A 16,403-nucleotide genomic window follows, 5' to 3' on the forward strand; every position below is an offset into this window, starting at 1 on the left:
CTCGTAATTTTGGGAACAACCCAATTTACGGAATCCTAATACGATTTTACTATGATTTGATATTAATTTTCTAAAACTTACCTAAAATAGCAAAAACGAACTTTGACGTGATTCATGAGCTTTGCTCATGAGTTTTGTTCCTTGCGCCGTTTCACTTGAGATAGAGTTCGTTTCGTACTCAAATACAATTTGAGTTCGTTGAAAACCTTTATTTTCCATAATTTCTTTCGATATCTCCACCGATGCCCATTAATAACTCTTCTCCGAATTAAGAGGCCGTTTGGCTAAGCTTATTTAAAACATCTTATAAGCTCCTACATCTGATAAGATGTTTTAGGAGCCGATAAGCTGTTAGATCTTATTTTAAAAATTATTTTTTAAGGTGTTTGGATATGTAGCTTATAAGTTACTTTTTGTTTTTATAAGTTGTTTAGGTGTTTGGAAATAAAAGGTCTGTTTATTGCTATAATGACAAAAAAATACATGACGCCAGTATAATTGTTAAACTTATTTGACTCAAATACTTTTGTTCCTGAAATATTATTATAATATTTACAAATTATTTTTTCAAATAATAATAATAATATAAAATTATATAATAATATAAAATAAAAGTTGTAAAAGAAATATATTTTTTTTAGATGAAAGAAATATAATTTATTATGGAGATAATAAGAATATTCGTGTATTTTTATATGCATATAAAATATAAATACAGAATAATTTTTTTTACTGTTATTATGATAATTACGATAATTATATTTAACTAATTATTAATCTTGATTACAAGAATACGTTGTTTTGATAAAATATAAATATTATTAGTATCCATGTAATATAATAAAGTATTTGAGGGTAATTTTGTATTTTAAGTGTTTTAGTAAAGAAGCAAATAAGATCTTAAATAAAAAATGTGGGGTAGAGGTATTTTTTTAAAAACATCTTATAAGCTAGCTCCCTAACAGCTTATTTTTGGAAAAATAAGATATTTTGCAATTTTTTTACCAAACACCTTTTAACAACTTATAACCTCCTAAACATCTTATAAGATGTTTTTAAGAGTTTATAAGCTTAGCCAAACAGGCTCTAAATAGTTATTTTGCAATTTAAATCTAATTTGACGTTCTTTATCAGTACAACTTCGAGTCTTTCTTTTACAGAACCGATTTTTTAATGATTGATCTTAAATAACCATTGATCACAATCTTTAATTTACTAAAATGGCCAAGACATTTTTACATTATTATATCGGCGCAAAAATGCTGCAAATGAAAACCTAAAAATTCCACACAAAAAAAAAGAAGCTAAAAATGATTTTGTCAAGTAAAGAAAAAAAACATTATAGAAAAGCTTATTTTTTTCATGTGGCCACGTAATACACATTAGTTCAAGATATTCTTGATAAAGGCCCATACCCATATTTGGGCTAAATTTAGAGGGTGTTTGGCTAAGCTTATAAGATGTTAAAAGGAGCTTACAAGATGTTTTAGAGCTTATAAGTTCTTCCAAAGTGTTTGGTAATTTTTTTTTAAAAAGATCTTTTTTTTTTTTAAATAAGCTGTTGGAGAGCAAATAAGATCTTTTTTTAAAAAAGTACCTCTACCCCACCTTTTTATTTAAGATCTTTTAGTGAGTAAAAATACGAAATAAACTCATTATCCAAACACTCTAAAAATAAATCTTAAAAATAAGATGTAACAGCTTATCAGCTCTAAAAACATCTTATCAGACGTAAGAGCTTATCAGCTGTTTAAAATAAGCTTAGCCAAACACCCTCTTAATTAGTAATCCGTCTCATATTATATATATCACGTCTTTTGTTGTGCGCACATATTAAAAAATGGACCCTCTCCAACATTATTCCAATATAATCCATTTTTTTTATTAGTAAGAGATCCATCGTTTCTTTATTCTTAAATTTACTTTCTCTTTATTCGCTGCTCATTATCCACTACTTTGATGCATTTTTATTTATTTTTTATTTTTTATTATTTATTTATTTAAAAAAATCTTTTTTCTTAAATACTTTTTTTTTCCAAAAAAATATTTATTTTTTTCGATTTTTTTACTGTCAGTTTTTCTTTTCCATAATCAACTGCAATATGTCCGAAATCAACTATAATATTTTCGAAATCAACTATAATATTTCTCAAAACAACTATTTAAAATTATTGAAAACAACTACTTTTTGTGTTCGTTTTTTCCTGTAACCAATATTAGAAGACAATAAAACAACTAAAACAGTAGTTGTTTGGTTTACCAAAAAGTAAAAACAACTATAAATTATCGAAAAGCAGCTATAAAAAAATTAAAATAAACTATAAATTGTCGAAATCAACTACAAAATTATCGAGAACAACTATAAATTATAGTTGATTAATGAAATCAACTACAACGGTAACGAAAACTAATGTTATCTTCCCATTGGAAGATGCATATTAATGAAAACAATTACAAAGATATCGAAACTACAAAAAACACCCTCAATTTACAACTACAAAAAATACGATTTTCTCATTCACCTTTATTACCGACTCTTCAACACGGCACAGTTATTCATAAATCCCACTTATGTGATTGGACTCATCAATTCAACTACGGAAATACCACAAAATTACCTATGAAATCACAAATTCAACAGTGAAAAACATCAATGCAACTACGAAAATCATCAATTCAACTATGAAAACATTAAACACATACTAGAAGATTCATAGATCTGGGGAAAAAAAAAAAGCAATAAGCTTAAAGCATAGTTTTCAAGTCGGCAAATCATTAACATAATTAAAACAACCCATAACAATCCCAACCCTAAAATCTATTAATATGATCTTCTAATCTAAAATAATATACCTAATTCGATTCAATTAAACTAAAAAAAATTGTAAAATTTCCGTACTAAGTAGATCGTATGCATAACAGATCGAAATAGATAGGAAACAAACCTCTAGGCGGCGAATCCGAGGAGCTTGGAATCGAAAATCTTTAGGATGCCGCCGGAAATGGAGGAGAGCTCCTCGATCTGGATCTGTAGGTTGTGATAGAGGACAAGGGGCTCTTGTCTTCGTTGCTCTCCTTGTTCGGCTCGATTGATGATATTTTTGTAGACGAAGAGGAGGTTGCGTTCCTCGGCGGGGAGAAGGTTGCGTTCCTCAGCGGAGAGAATGATAACAGGGAGAGAAAAGAGAAGGAAGGGGGTGGTGTAGAGAAAGAGCGTAGGGGAAAAAGAAAAATATGTCAAATATTAAATAATATTACATAAATGGCAAACTAGGTATATTACATCGAAATTTAATAAATATTAATTTAATTTTATAAATAAGGGGGTCTCACTAATAATGTAAAAGGGTGTGGATCCATCCTAATATACCCAAAAGTTTTGGGGGTTCTCACTAATTATCCCGTTAAAAAATCAATAAATATATATAAATCGGTTATTGTAAAAAATATAGGAAATTGTTATTTTACCCTTGTTATTAATTATTGATCAACTAACTAATCAAGGGTGATAAATGGCGAAATTGAAGAAAAGTGCAATCTTATTAATAAAAGTAATATTGCTCCTGCTAAATCCTAGGGCTTTTTTCCCGCTCATTTGATAGCTATAATTTTCATCTATTTAATGCATTTATTTAATGCATTTAATATAATTTATCTTAAAAATATTTAATTATTGGCTCCTATTCTTTTGCCTCGAATCTATGCAATTAATCATTGGCTCCTATTATTATTTTCCCGGGTATAATACTACTTTTCTTATCTTATTAATAATAGTAAGATTTTTTTTCCGCTCATTTGATAGCTATAATTTTTATTTATTTAATTAATTTCGTATAATATAATTTAATTTAACAATATTTAATTACTGGCTCCTATTCTTTTCCTTCGAATCGGTTGAATTAATTATTGGCTCCTATTATTAATTTCCTGGTATAATACTACTTATCGTATCTTATTAATAAAAGTAAGATTGCTCCTGATAAATCCTAGGTAAATTTGCCCACTCATTTGATAGTGGTAATTATCATTTATTTATTTAATTAATTTAATTATTTTATTTTATTTATTTAATATAATAAAGTTTTATAAATCCGTTAAGTATCCAAACTTTTTGGCTCCAAATCTACATATCTTTTATCATTAAATTTGTTATTTTACTTAATATTAATTTTCTGAAAAAATTATTTAATTGTGTAGAAAAAGAATTGGTTTTTATCTTATTACTAAAAGTAAGATTGCTCCTGATAAATTCTTGATATTTAATTACATCATTGATTTACATTAAATTTATAGAGGCCTGTTATGAATGATAAAGAAGAAGATTCGTCAAACTTCTATATTAACTTTCATGAAAAAAATATAAAATTAAATTAATAAATATGGCAAAAAAAGTTTATGGATGAGGGATTATCATCAATACATAAAGAAAAACATAAAAAATGAACTGAAACTTTAATTTTATTGTGTAAATTGAACTTTACTTTCTATAATTTTAGTTCAATCCCGTGCGAGGCCAAAAATCTAATTAATGGTAAACTGAAAATATAAAAGGGGTCATTAGCAATACACCCCTCCTATAGATAAAAACTAGTGATATGTCCATAGCATAAATCTTTCTTTGTGAAAACCCCCTAGAATATCTAATTCCATTTTTACCCCTCTAGTAAGTCACGTTTATATTTTTTATAGGGGAAATATGCAATACCCCCCTCAAATGGAAAATATTATGAGTAAAACCCATTTGACTTTTAAGACTTTTGCACAAACCCAAAATCCAATCTTAATTAGTGAAACCCCCTCAACAAATGTGATAAGCCGAAACTACCCTTATAGGTAGGTTTTTTTTTAAATAATTGCAATATTTATTTTCCATAACCTCTCACGTGATTATAGGATTACATTAATTCTCTCTTTAAATCTCCATATTTCTCTCTTTCGTTATCTCTCTCCTCTCGTTCTCTCACAAAATTTTCGTTCTCTCATCTTATTCTCTCACAATTTTTTTTTCACGCTCCTTCCTCTCTCTCTCTCTCTCTCTCTCTCTCTCTCTCTATATATATATATATATATATATATATAAACACAATTCATCTCTGTAATTTAAAATTCTTTTGTAATTGTATGTGTTCTCTTGAATCTTTGAAGATTGTTGGAAGAATTGTTAGTCTTTGATTCAGTTACAACAGCGGCATGTAATTTGAGAACCTTTGATAAAATTCTTCAAATGCGCTAACTGTAAGTTGTTCGTCGTTTTTAATTTCTTGTTTGATGCCTTTGGTTTTAATATATATTCTCATGATTTAAGATTCATACTTTGTTTATGTTTCTCAGGTGAAGTACTCAAGAGAGCCCGACAATATTGCCAAATGTAATTCATTGTTCTTCTTAATTGCATTTTATTTGTTCTAGATGCAAGCCACTGGCCAGAGCCGCCATTTAGGGTTACGCGTTTCCTCCTCCCAACCCCATAAATACCCCAAACACTCTTGCCTCCGCCACCTTACAACTAACCCATACCAGTTTGATGCAAATAAAACAACGCCGACGAGATTTGAGGAACCCGTAGCGCAATTAGGAGTGTATTCACATTGTAGTCACATTGTAGTCACGTTGGAGTCACATTGGACTCACTGTTATTGAATAAATACATACTTAATATGACTACAGTCATGGTAATTCATATTTTTTTTCTCGAATTAATTGTCGAAAAACAGACTAAAGTTTTTTTAATTTGGTAAACATGACTGTAATACACTATATAATCAGGTATTTAAAGTTGAAAATGCAAAAACCGACAAAATAAAGAAAGAATATGACTACAATTGATATAGTCACATACAGTCATATTAGATTATAGTCATATTCAACGTAATAAACTTGTCTGGGGAAAAATTCAATTTTTTATTTTACATTTTTGTAAGAAAATATTAAAAAAAATAATAAAAAAATAAAAAATAAAAATTGTACTCTGCAAAGCTTTTAATTAGTGTGTTTTGATTTGTACGTGATCAAGCATATTTTTATTCCTTTTAATTTGTTGGCTGATTTTAAGGAGATGCGATATTGTGCTGGTTTTTTTTTTATTTTCTTCTTTAATTAATTGGCAGAATTTAAGGAATTCGAATATTAAGTGTTGGAAAAAAATCACTATTATTTAGTCATTATTTAAGGAAACAAGAACCGTGCAATTATTGTGTAAGAGATTGTATAATTTTAGAAGGGTAGTATTGGAATTAATATTTATAGGGGGTTATCACAAAGAAAGATTTGAGGGTTGGATATATCACCATTTATTATTCATCCAAGGGGTTTATTGCTAAAGACCCCTTTTTTATATTACACCAATTATTTTCAAATCCCTATTAATTAGGCACATAATCCTGCTAATTAGTTTTAATTATTTACCATCCCTAATAAAACTGCTACTAAATAAAACAAATAAAAAAAAAATAGAAAACGAAAACCGCAGCATCGTCTTCAATAACACAGAGATTTGGTTTTCCCCCAAATCAAAAACCTCAAAAAAATCAAAATCCTCTCCTCCAATCTGCAGTCACATTCCAAAATCGAATATGTTTGGTACAAAATCTTCCACACACATTTCCCATTAATAGTCGTTCTGCAGTAGTTGTGTTTGGTAGTCACAAACCAGTGAAGTTGAGTTGCGTAGTCACATTGGAATCTGGGTTGGTTTCTGCAATGAAGAAGCAAGCGTCACAGAAGCGGAAACGAAGACCCAATCCTAATGACATTATGCATCTTGATGCCGGTAAGTCTGCCCACCCAATTCCTATTTCTTTGCGAATCATTTTTTGTGCGAACTGGAATTTTGAAAAAATAATTTTTTTTGCCCCGTAGATCCAATTTAATTTCACTTTAGGTGTTTTTGGAGGGTAATTTATGGTTGCATAAACATGACTAATGGGGCAGCATTCCTGTTACCATCGTGACTATATATGACTATGTTACATACACATTGAATTAATGGGTGTTATTAATAGTTAAATTTTGCAGTATAAATATGCTCTGATTTGATTGTGCTATTACAAAGTGTAACTAAATTAGTGTATTGGTGTAATATTTTTATGTAGTCATGTTGATATTAATATTTTTATGTAGTCATGTTGTTTGTGGTGTAGTCATATGGAGTCATGTTGTAGACTAGTGTTTAATCACCTCCACTGATATAGATGAATAATGTTAACTGAGTTGGTAAAGTGTTAATTACAAAACAATTTCTGATTATGTAGTTAAATAACACAATACCATCATGACTATATGTGAATAGGCCTGAATATGTAGTTATGTACTTATGAAGCCACATTATCACATTAGCATTGTATGAATTTTTAACTTTTTCATCGGGAATGTGACCTGGTTTGATCCTGTGATAAAACCCTGTAATTGCAATGGTGTAATGCTTTAGTAATGTTCTGTAGTCATGTTGATATTAATATTTTTATGTAGTCATGTTGTTTGTGGTGTAGTCATATGGAGTCATGTTGTAGACTAGTGTTTAATCACCTCCACTGATATAGATGAATAATGTTAACTGAGTTGGTAAAGTGTTAATTACAAAACAATTTCTGATTATGTAGTTAAATAACACAATACCATCATGACTATATGTGAATAGGCCTGAATATGTAGTTATGTACTTATGAAGCCACATTATCACATTAGCATGGTATGAATTTTTAACTTTTTCATTGGGAATGTGACCTGGTTTGATCTTGTGATAAAACCCTGTAATTACAATGGTGTAATGCTTTAGTAATGTTCTGTAGTCATGTTGATATGAAGATTTGTACATGACTAATGTTGATGCAAATTAGAACCATTTGTTGTTTTATAGTGGATTTACCATTGTATAAACAAAGTTTTGGGGGCAGCAGTCATGTTTGGTATCCGTTCCAGTTTAACCTTTTTTGTGTGCATTGATGTATCATATCCCAGCAATAGTTGTTTGTGGTGTAGTCATATGGAGTTATGGTGTAGTCATTGGGAATGTGACCTGGTTTGATCCTGTAATAAAACCCTGTAATTGCAATGGTGTACTGCTTTAGTAATGTTCTGTAGTCATATTCAAAAATTGAAGATATTTGGTTCAAAATCCTCTCTTCCAATCGGTCTTTCCAATCGGCATTAGCATCGTGTGAATTTTTAACTTTTCCAGTGGGAAAGTGATCTGGTTTGATCATGTAATAAAAACCTGTAATTGCATTGGTGTAATGCGTTAGTAATGTTCTGTAGTCATATTAGTAGAATAATTTGTTTATCGCTTCATGTGTGTTACATTACTCGAAACATGTAAAAAATATTGATGAATATATGTAGTCATGCATATTATTGATTTAGTGTGTAACTGACATTAAATTTAAATTTTACAGATCAAACACGAAAAATGGCACGTCAGGTGCTTGACCATGGTACGTGGACCTCACAATTCAGAGGGAGTTTGAAGTCAATTGTTTCATTCTTCGAGGATGTAACACTTGAAACAGCACATTACGAATGCTTACGGCGTACACCCTTCTACAACTTCGTACTCCCGTTTGCAAAACACAAGATCACAAAGGACAGTGTGATTGGGTCTCAAATTACAGCCCTAACAATCCTGTGGACATACGACAAATCAACGCGGACATACTCACTTGGTGGGAAGTCGCTCAGAATCACACCCAATGATTGCCAACTTATATTTGGGATACCTATCGGCATTCGCAGGATTGATTTTACAAAGTCATTTAAACCGAGAGACGGCCTGGCGTTTCGACGGTTCGCAGAAGATAGCGTGTGTTATCAGACAGAGTTAAAAGTGAAGCTCCTTGAGTGCTTGCAGGGTGAGTCTTTGGTCGACGTTGAAGATGCTGTCCGCCTAATAATTTTGCTCCTCATGTCTACAGTTTTCTTCAACACATCTGCCGAAATAGTTGCATGGTGGATGTTCAAGTACGTTCGAGACATCGATCAAACGATGGCTTACAACTGGCCAATGGGTATAACAGAGTTCCTTCAGAATCAAATACACGTTGCAAAGGCACTCGACAAAACAAAGGGTTGTATTCCACTAATCCTGGTTAGAATCTTATACTTCAATCTTTCATCAAATGTTAGACACTCATGATTTACTAACTAATTTTTTTTTATTATTCCCGTTGTTTTTTAAAACTGCAGTATTTCATATGCGAGCGAACCAAACTTGTTCAGCCTGTCACAGAAAATGCATTCCCTCGATTCCGGCGTTGGGTAATACAGGAGCTGGCTAATGTTATATCAACTACGGCCATACGAGACATTCAACCCGAGGATGTGAATGACCAACTTTTGGTGCCAACACATACAGAAAGTCAAATCCTAACCGGGCATTTAGCCATGGAAGAGAGCAGTGACGATGAAGCCGATGATACATATGACGACAGTACAGACAGCGAAGAAATAGAAGCCATGGCTTCTTCTGCACTTCACGAAATCGCCAACCAAAAGTGCACCGAGGGTGACTATAGCACTGATCCATTCGCGCAAGATGCCACCAAAATCAGGGAAAGGATTGTTGCTGATAGTGAAGCAGATAACGACTCTACTCCTGACATAGATGTCCCTATATCCGTATGGCTGAAGCAACAGTACAGAGAAATGCAACGAGACGTAGAAAAATTGAAAAAAGAAATTGAGGCATGCCATTCTCGTGAATCATCCCTCCAAAATCAGGTTACTCAGCTAACGAACGAAGCAGATGTATTGAAGGGTTCAATCGCAAGACTCGAGTCACAGAAAAAAGCATTGCAGTCACGTGTGGACAGGTACATTTAAATTGTCATATACAGTCATATTGCCAACATATAAAATGCAATCCCATGTCTTTTGGATATTTGGGCCTTTTTAAAAAAATACATCTTAAATCATCACATCACCCCTCCCCCCCCCCCCCCCCCCCCCCCACCCCATTATCAGATGTGCATTTTGAAAAAATATTCATGTTCAATGCTATCTTTTTTGTCTGATGTGTATATTCACATGACTATTTAAATATGTATAGTCATATTGTGTTGACTTCTTAAATATAATTTTTTTTTGTTTGTAGTCATATTACATAGTCACAATCTTTGATCGATTACTCTTTTCAACTCGCAGACTCAATGCTATACCTTCACCGAGCAGTCAGGAGAAGACAAAACATGTCATAATACTAGCAAAGCAAGTAGACGAAGTGAATCTGAAGCTAGCAGATGCCACGAAGCATATCAATGCGCAAAACTCTGAACTGTCAACTTTGAAAACAGAAAACTCACGCATGGCAGCAGAAATCCAACGACTGGAAGAAGTCCAGGTGAGGATGACGCTACTAGGTAACACAGCTCAGGTGCTGCTCGATGAAAAAAGGGCACTCCAAGACAAACTTGCAAAACTTGAAGAGGAACGAGAGCTTGGAAATAACGATTTGCCATCGTTTGAAATACTGACACCAACGCAAACATCCATTGCCCAGAAAAATAAGGATCTTGACGATTCACACGCGCAAAACATCGAGCTACATGTGCGTTTGGCAGAGCTCGAAGCAGCAAACAAGTCGCTCGTCCAAAAGCTAGCAAATACGACACCAGAACAATCTGCACAACACCAATCCCGAAACTTAGTCAATCCCGCCTGCGAAGAATCCCATCCATTGCTGATGGAAGATGTGCAATTGACAAATATGAGTGAGTCCGTCGCTCAGATACTGTTCCTAGAAGCTGAAAAAACAATACTCAAATCAGCAGAAAAGGAACATATGGCGACCATCAAAGCAAGAGATGAAAAAATATCTGAACTCGAGGATATAATTGATCAATATTCCAGAGCACTCGACAACCCTAAACCAGTCATAGAAGTTCAAAAAATAGACTTCTGAACAATACATAGGCAACATGACTGTTATGTGACTATGACTGAATAATAATTCTAACAAAGATGCCTACCAGATGACAACACTCGAAACAATTTGAAACATTATTAATGAAATTACATGTGGATATAAAACAATAAAAAAAAATCAGATAAAAATATTAAGCAAAATAATTTCACGTTGAAGTACTATATATGTCTTCTGGTGTAACAAAAATAAAACAGTGAAAATGAAATTTATCCATTAAGAAAAAAAACCACACTTAATCCTTAAAAACAATTAAAAAATGAAAAACAATCGATACTGTCAACCCCCAATAATGGCCATCGAACACGTCTTCTTGTTGTGGTATCCAATTCGGTTGCACCGACTGCACTTGATCTTTCGTTTGATCTTTTCTCCCTTCGATGGTATTCTTTTTGACTTAGGTCTTCCTCTACGAACATGGTGGTCTGGGGGCCCAACAATCGGCATGTTATTGTCGATCGTAGGTTGCACAAACGGCACAACTGGGTGCGAGTAAGTCTCCCTGTACGCCTCACTGCGGTAATATTTGTCAACATATTTATAGCCCTCGTTAGTATTATTGAACAACACACAAGCAGCGTGAGCACAAGGCAATCCAGTGATCTGCCACATCCTGCACGAACACACTCTTTCTTTTATGTCAACAACTGCGGTTGGGTCGCATAGAACCTCGAACATATGATCCGACGACTTCCTCGCTACCCATACTCTACCTTCTTGAACCAATTGATCCACCTGCTCATGGACTTTTGAGCTAAGCTCCGTTGTCATCGTCGCCCCTTCCTCAGCCCTTATGCTAATATTTATCATGACTTCACCCCTGATATAATCAATAAAATTCGTGATAGGCAAATCACGAGCACCCTTGATCTTCGAGTTCCACGACTCAGCAGCATTTGAGGTCATCTCGTTATGCCGATCTCCGACAAAATAAGAACATGTCCAGTTAGCAAAGGGTAAGTCAGCAATGAAATTATCTACCTTTGCACCTCCGTATTCTTTCAACTCAATCAATTTCTGATGGAACTCAATCTTCGTCGGTGCATATGCACAAGCATTGAATTTGGCAACAATGACCTCTCGAAAATTAGTCGAGCAGCCTCTACACTTGTGCAGCAGATTGTTCTGCAAGTGGACAAGGCAAAATATGTGTCCACAATCAGGGAATATTTCCTTCACACCGCGCAAAATTCCATGGTTACGATCCGATAAGAATGTCAGCACACGGTCTGTTCCAATAGCAGTTTTTAAATGTCGTAGAAAATACGCCCAGTTGTCATCAGTCTCCTCGTTCACTATTCCAAAGGCGACTGGGAACAGTCCTGAGCAATTGGAAAATTAGAATAAGTACTGTAGTCATATATAGACATGTTAAAACAAAACACAAGACTGGGCTTTACCGTTTTCACTGTCTTTCGCCAACGCACTTAGATGGATTCCCCTGTGTTTCCCAGACAAAAAGGTCCCATCAAGAGCCAACATAGGGCGACATGCCTTAAACCCCGACAAACTCCCTTCGAAAGCAAAAAAACACCTCTTAAACTTCATTGATACTGGATCAACATCAAGATGGTACACGCTGCCCGGATTGCTACGCCCAAGCTCTTCAAAATACAAGGGCAAGTACGAGTATGACGTCGTAGCATCTCCAAACACATGATGCTTCCCCGCAGCAAGTGCCTTCCAAGCAACAAAATAGCTTATGTCAATGCCGTAATATAGCTTCACGTTGAGCACGACGTCATTCGGGGCCATTTCAGGTTTGATTCTAACAGCATTCATAATCAAACCCGAAATTAAGTCAGACGTTAATCTATTTTTGCTCGACGAACCAAATGAAGCACCACACGTATGGTGCTTCTCAAATGTCCTAATATAGAAGAATCCATTTGCCTTCTGAAGCGATGCGTGAATCCTCCACATGCACTTCTTTACCACCCTATATTTGCATTCTGCTGTAACCCTGGTAGGCTCGTTCTTAACGTAGTTGAATTCAAACCCAACTTCAACAGCATATTTCCGTAACGCATCTCGAAAACCCACAGCACCATTTCGAAACCCTTGCCCCACTTCCCTTATAAGGTTTCTCCAATTAGCGCTCAATAGCTGTGTATTATCAATTACCAATCCATTGGAACGAACCCCCATGTCATCCATCAGATAATTCCCATTTGAACGGATCGCCATATCATTCATCAGATAATTCCCCCCAAAATTCTGTGTATTAGATTGCAGGGCCCTCGCCGACGCTACTGCACAGACGTTGTCTTTGCGCTTCACGGTTACCTCGACACGGCCAAGACCTAGTTGTCGAATCAACGATTTCATATACAAAACCTCGTCATTATCGCCAAGCATACCCTCGCCATATCCATCAACACTGTAAGTCATCGATACATCCCTCGCATTCAAACTGCACCACTTATCGGTGACAAAGCCAACGAGGTCTTCATACACAAAATCACCATGACATATCTTCACCCCAAACGAGCCTCCATACTTCAACACAATCATCAAGGTTGACGACATGCTGTGCAGCACTACACAAGAAAATTGAGAATGTGACTACTATGTGACTACGTCTGATGAATAAATATGCACTACTCTGTAAATGCAAATCACATAATATTATCTGAATTCAATTCGACCACCACAAAAACAAATTACAATAAATTACACTAGCATATCAATTAACACAAAACGAACAAATAATTTACAGAGTAGTCACAACGTGACTCTGTGAAAAACGAAATAAAATTTTGAATCAGTAACAATCCTTTACACCAATTAAGACGACCCAAAAATAAACAATAAAATTCGGTTCTACATACACACATATCTGAATACACACACTACAGCCCAGCCCCTTTACGAAAACCAACAAAAATAAAGCAGCATCTCTAACCTTCAACCGCAGTTTCCCATTTACGAAAACCAACAAGAATAAATCAGAATCTCTAACCTTCAAACGCAATTTAACTCCGGCAACGAAGAAAGAATGGTTGAACGCCGATGAGATTTCTATTCTCTCTTCATCTCGGCTGAACTCACGTAATTATATCAAAGAAAATCACGTCCGCCTATAATAAAGGGAAACGGTTATGGAAAGATATCGTGATTAAATATTTGATTTATTATAAAAAACTATTAATAAGGGTACTTATGTCTTATTATGTTTAATTGAGGGGGTTTCACTAATTAAGTTTGTGATGTGGGTTTGTACAAAAGTCTTAAAAGTCAATTGGGTTTTACTCATAATATTTTCCATTTGAGGGGGGTATTGCATATTTCCCCAATATAAAATGACAAATAATTTGGAAAAAAAACTCTCCAAAAAGACATTCAAATTTATTACACCGTAATATTTTTTGGAAACAATTTCAAGGGTGGCAAAAAGTAATTTTTAGGAGATCGAGATTCTTTTGAAATACCAACTTTAATGCGTGAGATTTCGAATTTGTTTTGGCAAAGATTTGAAAAGATTAAGAAAATGTTTGGGGATGGTAAATACCTCTCTAGTCAGTTTCCTCTCTAAGGATAAGGTATTTTTTTGGTTCTTTCATTTTATCCCTACACTTTTTAAAAATACCAAAAGTTCCCCATATATATATATATATATATATATATATATATATATATATATATGTGTGTTTTTTTTTAAAATAATCGCGGGTGTCAGTTGACCACCTTCGCGCAATTACACCTCCGCCACTGCCCACATTGCAACCAAAACATGAGTTGGTATATATTTCTTTCAACTTTATTCACACTTTTTAACATATTTTCAAACATTTTATCTACTTTTACATTTTTGTTACTCATTAATTCCTATAAAGACATACATACCCGTTTTGGAAAATGGATGCCGTAGCTTGCAATATTGACCTTGTTAGAGCAATTCCAATCGGGTTATTAAATGGGTTATCAAATTTCTTAACCTCCATTTAACTCTCCAATTTTAAAAACTCTCTCCTCCAATGGGGTTATTAAAATAGGGTTCTATTTTGATAATTCCCCCGAAACTCTCTCCTCCAATGGGTTATTAAAATAGGGTTCTATTTTGATAATTCATCCTTCGGGGGAGTAAAAATACATCCCAAATAAATAGTTATCAAATATTCTCCTAAGAAATAGGAGCACGTGAAGAAAGAAAAACCTCAACATAATTGAGTTTTCTTTTCTTTACGTAAAAATCTCAACAGAATAAAATTAAATTTTCTACATCTTCGACAAATTTCCGCTGGAAAAAAAATCTCAAAATAATAAAATTAAATTTTCTACTTTTTCAACATATTTTTTGTCTTTCTCTAGAGCTTCAACAAAGTTCCACGGAAAAAAAATAATCTCTATTTATATATAATTTTTTTATTGAAAAGGTAAAAACTTGATTAATATTGATTTTGAAGATAGTTTACCAGAAAAGTCGGTTTGTATGGTTATTTAAAATAGATTGAAAAATAAATAAATATATGAATAATCATAAATTTGTTTGATAATTGTTTTTTGATACTTGTGGTTGGAGTTCACTAGTTGTATAGAGATATCAAAGTATAATCGTGGTTATCAAATGAGTATTTGATAAACCCATTTGATAACAATGGGTTGGAGTTGCTTTAAAGGGGTTTGACCATCTTCACTATTTGAGGGTGCGTGCTTGAAATAAAAGCACTTAAAACGTGTTTGATATTTAAAACATGTAAATAGCCTTATTTTTAAGAGATAATTAGTAAAAACCTTACATCATTTACATATATTAAGATAGATACAATCCCTTCTTCAATATTAGTCAAACCCCCTTTAATTATTAAGTTTAATTATTATTTTTAAAACTGTTATGCATAATACCTAATTTACCCTTAATGCTATATTATTTCATATATGCCCTAATTTTATTATGCCATTCAACCGCCTCCATCTTCTTTTCTCTCATTTCTGTCATTCTCTCCATAGCCCGTTCCATCTTTTTTCTCTCTCTCCTGAATAAATCCATGGTGCAGCAAGAACCACTCCATCGTAGCCTAACCACTCACCACTGAAAAGCATAGCATGAGCCGACGATTTTAGGAACAGCCTCAAGGACGCGCTCGTAGCGCATCTCCACTCCCTCAACATTGATGTTCAAGCCCGCCAGATCTGAAGTTCTCGTCCTGCCGCCGCCGCCATCACTTCGATCTCGATTTAGTTGTAGCAGACGACATCAAAAACTCAAAAATCCTTCCATACCTCCAATCCTCAACTCCACCGCCGGATATAATGACTTTGCCGCCGCGGCCTCTACCCTGTCGTCGCCATCGTTTTCATTTTTTTGAATTTTTTATGATGCTTTTGATGTTAGGTAATTTTTACAGCAATATAGTTGCTTTTGTTATTCGGCTATTTTTTATAGCTGTTTTCGTTATCCTACTATTTCTTTTAGTTGTTTTTGATAGTTTTTAGTTGTTTTCAACATTTTTGGTTGACTTTCAATCTTTTGGTAGTTGATTTTGATTTT

The 16,403-nt window shown here is 33.7% G+C and overlaps 1 protein-coding gene and 1 long non-coding RNA gene across 2 annotated transcripts; both read right to left on the minus strand.

Moving 5' to 3' along the window:
* Positions 1 to 2,346: 2,346 nt before the first annotated feature.
* Positions 2,347 to 3,218, minus strand: LOC148767105 (uncharacterized). Its single transcript, XR_016034286.1, has 2 exons — positions 2,946 to 3,218; positions 2,347 to 2,618 (listed from the first exon to the last, which is right to left on the minus strand). It is a non-coding gene; the product is annotated as an uncharacterized LOC148767105 (long non-coding RNA).
* Positions 3,219 to 11,191: 7,973 nt separating this feature from the next.
* Positions 11,192 to 13,966, minus strand: LOC105959301 (uncharacterized). The gene is made up of 3 exons (XM_012983370.2): positions 13,875 to 13,966; positions 12,313 to 13,452; positions 11,192 to 12,234 (listed from the first exon to the last, which is right to left on the minus strand). Exons 2-3 carry the CDS (start codon positions 13,439 to 13,441, stop codon positions 11,192 to 11,194), a joined length of 2,172 nt encoding a protein of 723 aa, XP_012838824.1. The 5' UTR covers positions 13,442 to 13,452; positions 13,875 to 13,966.
* Positions 13,967 to 16,403: the final 2,437 nt, after the last annotated feature.

This window comes from Erythranthe guttata, chromosome 11, assembly GCF_056151865.1.
Source record: "Erythranthe guttata isolate IM_541 chromosome 11, IM_541, whole genome shotgun sequence".
NCBI classification, from domain to species: Eukaryota; Viridiplantae; Streptophyta; class Magnoliopsida; order Lamiales; family Phrymaceae; genus Erythranthe; species Erythranthe guttata.

What these genes read in the sequence shown, in the direction of transcription:
- LOC105959301 (XM_012983370.2), bottom strand. Translation starts at nt 13,441, where the DNA reads ATGTCGTCAACCTTGATGATTGTGTTGAAGTATGGAGGCTCGTTTGGG. An exon ending in GGCGAAAGACAGTGAAAACG is followed by an intron (nt 12,235 to 12,312) that starts GTAAAGCCCAGT and finishes CCAATTGCTCAG; the next exon opens with GACTGTTCCCAGTCGCCTTT.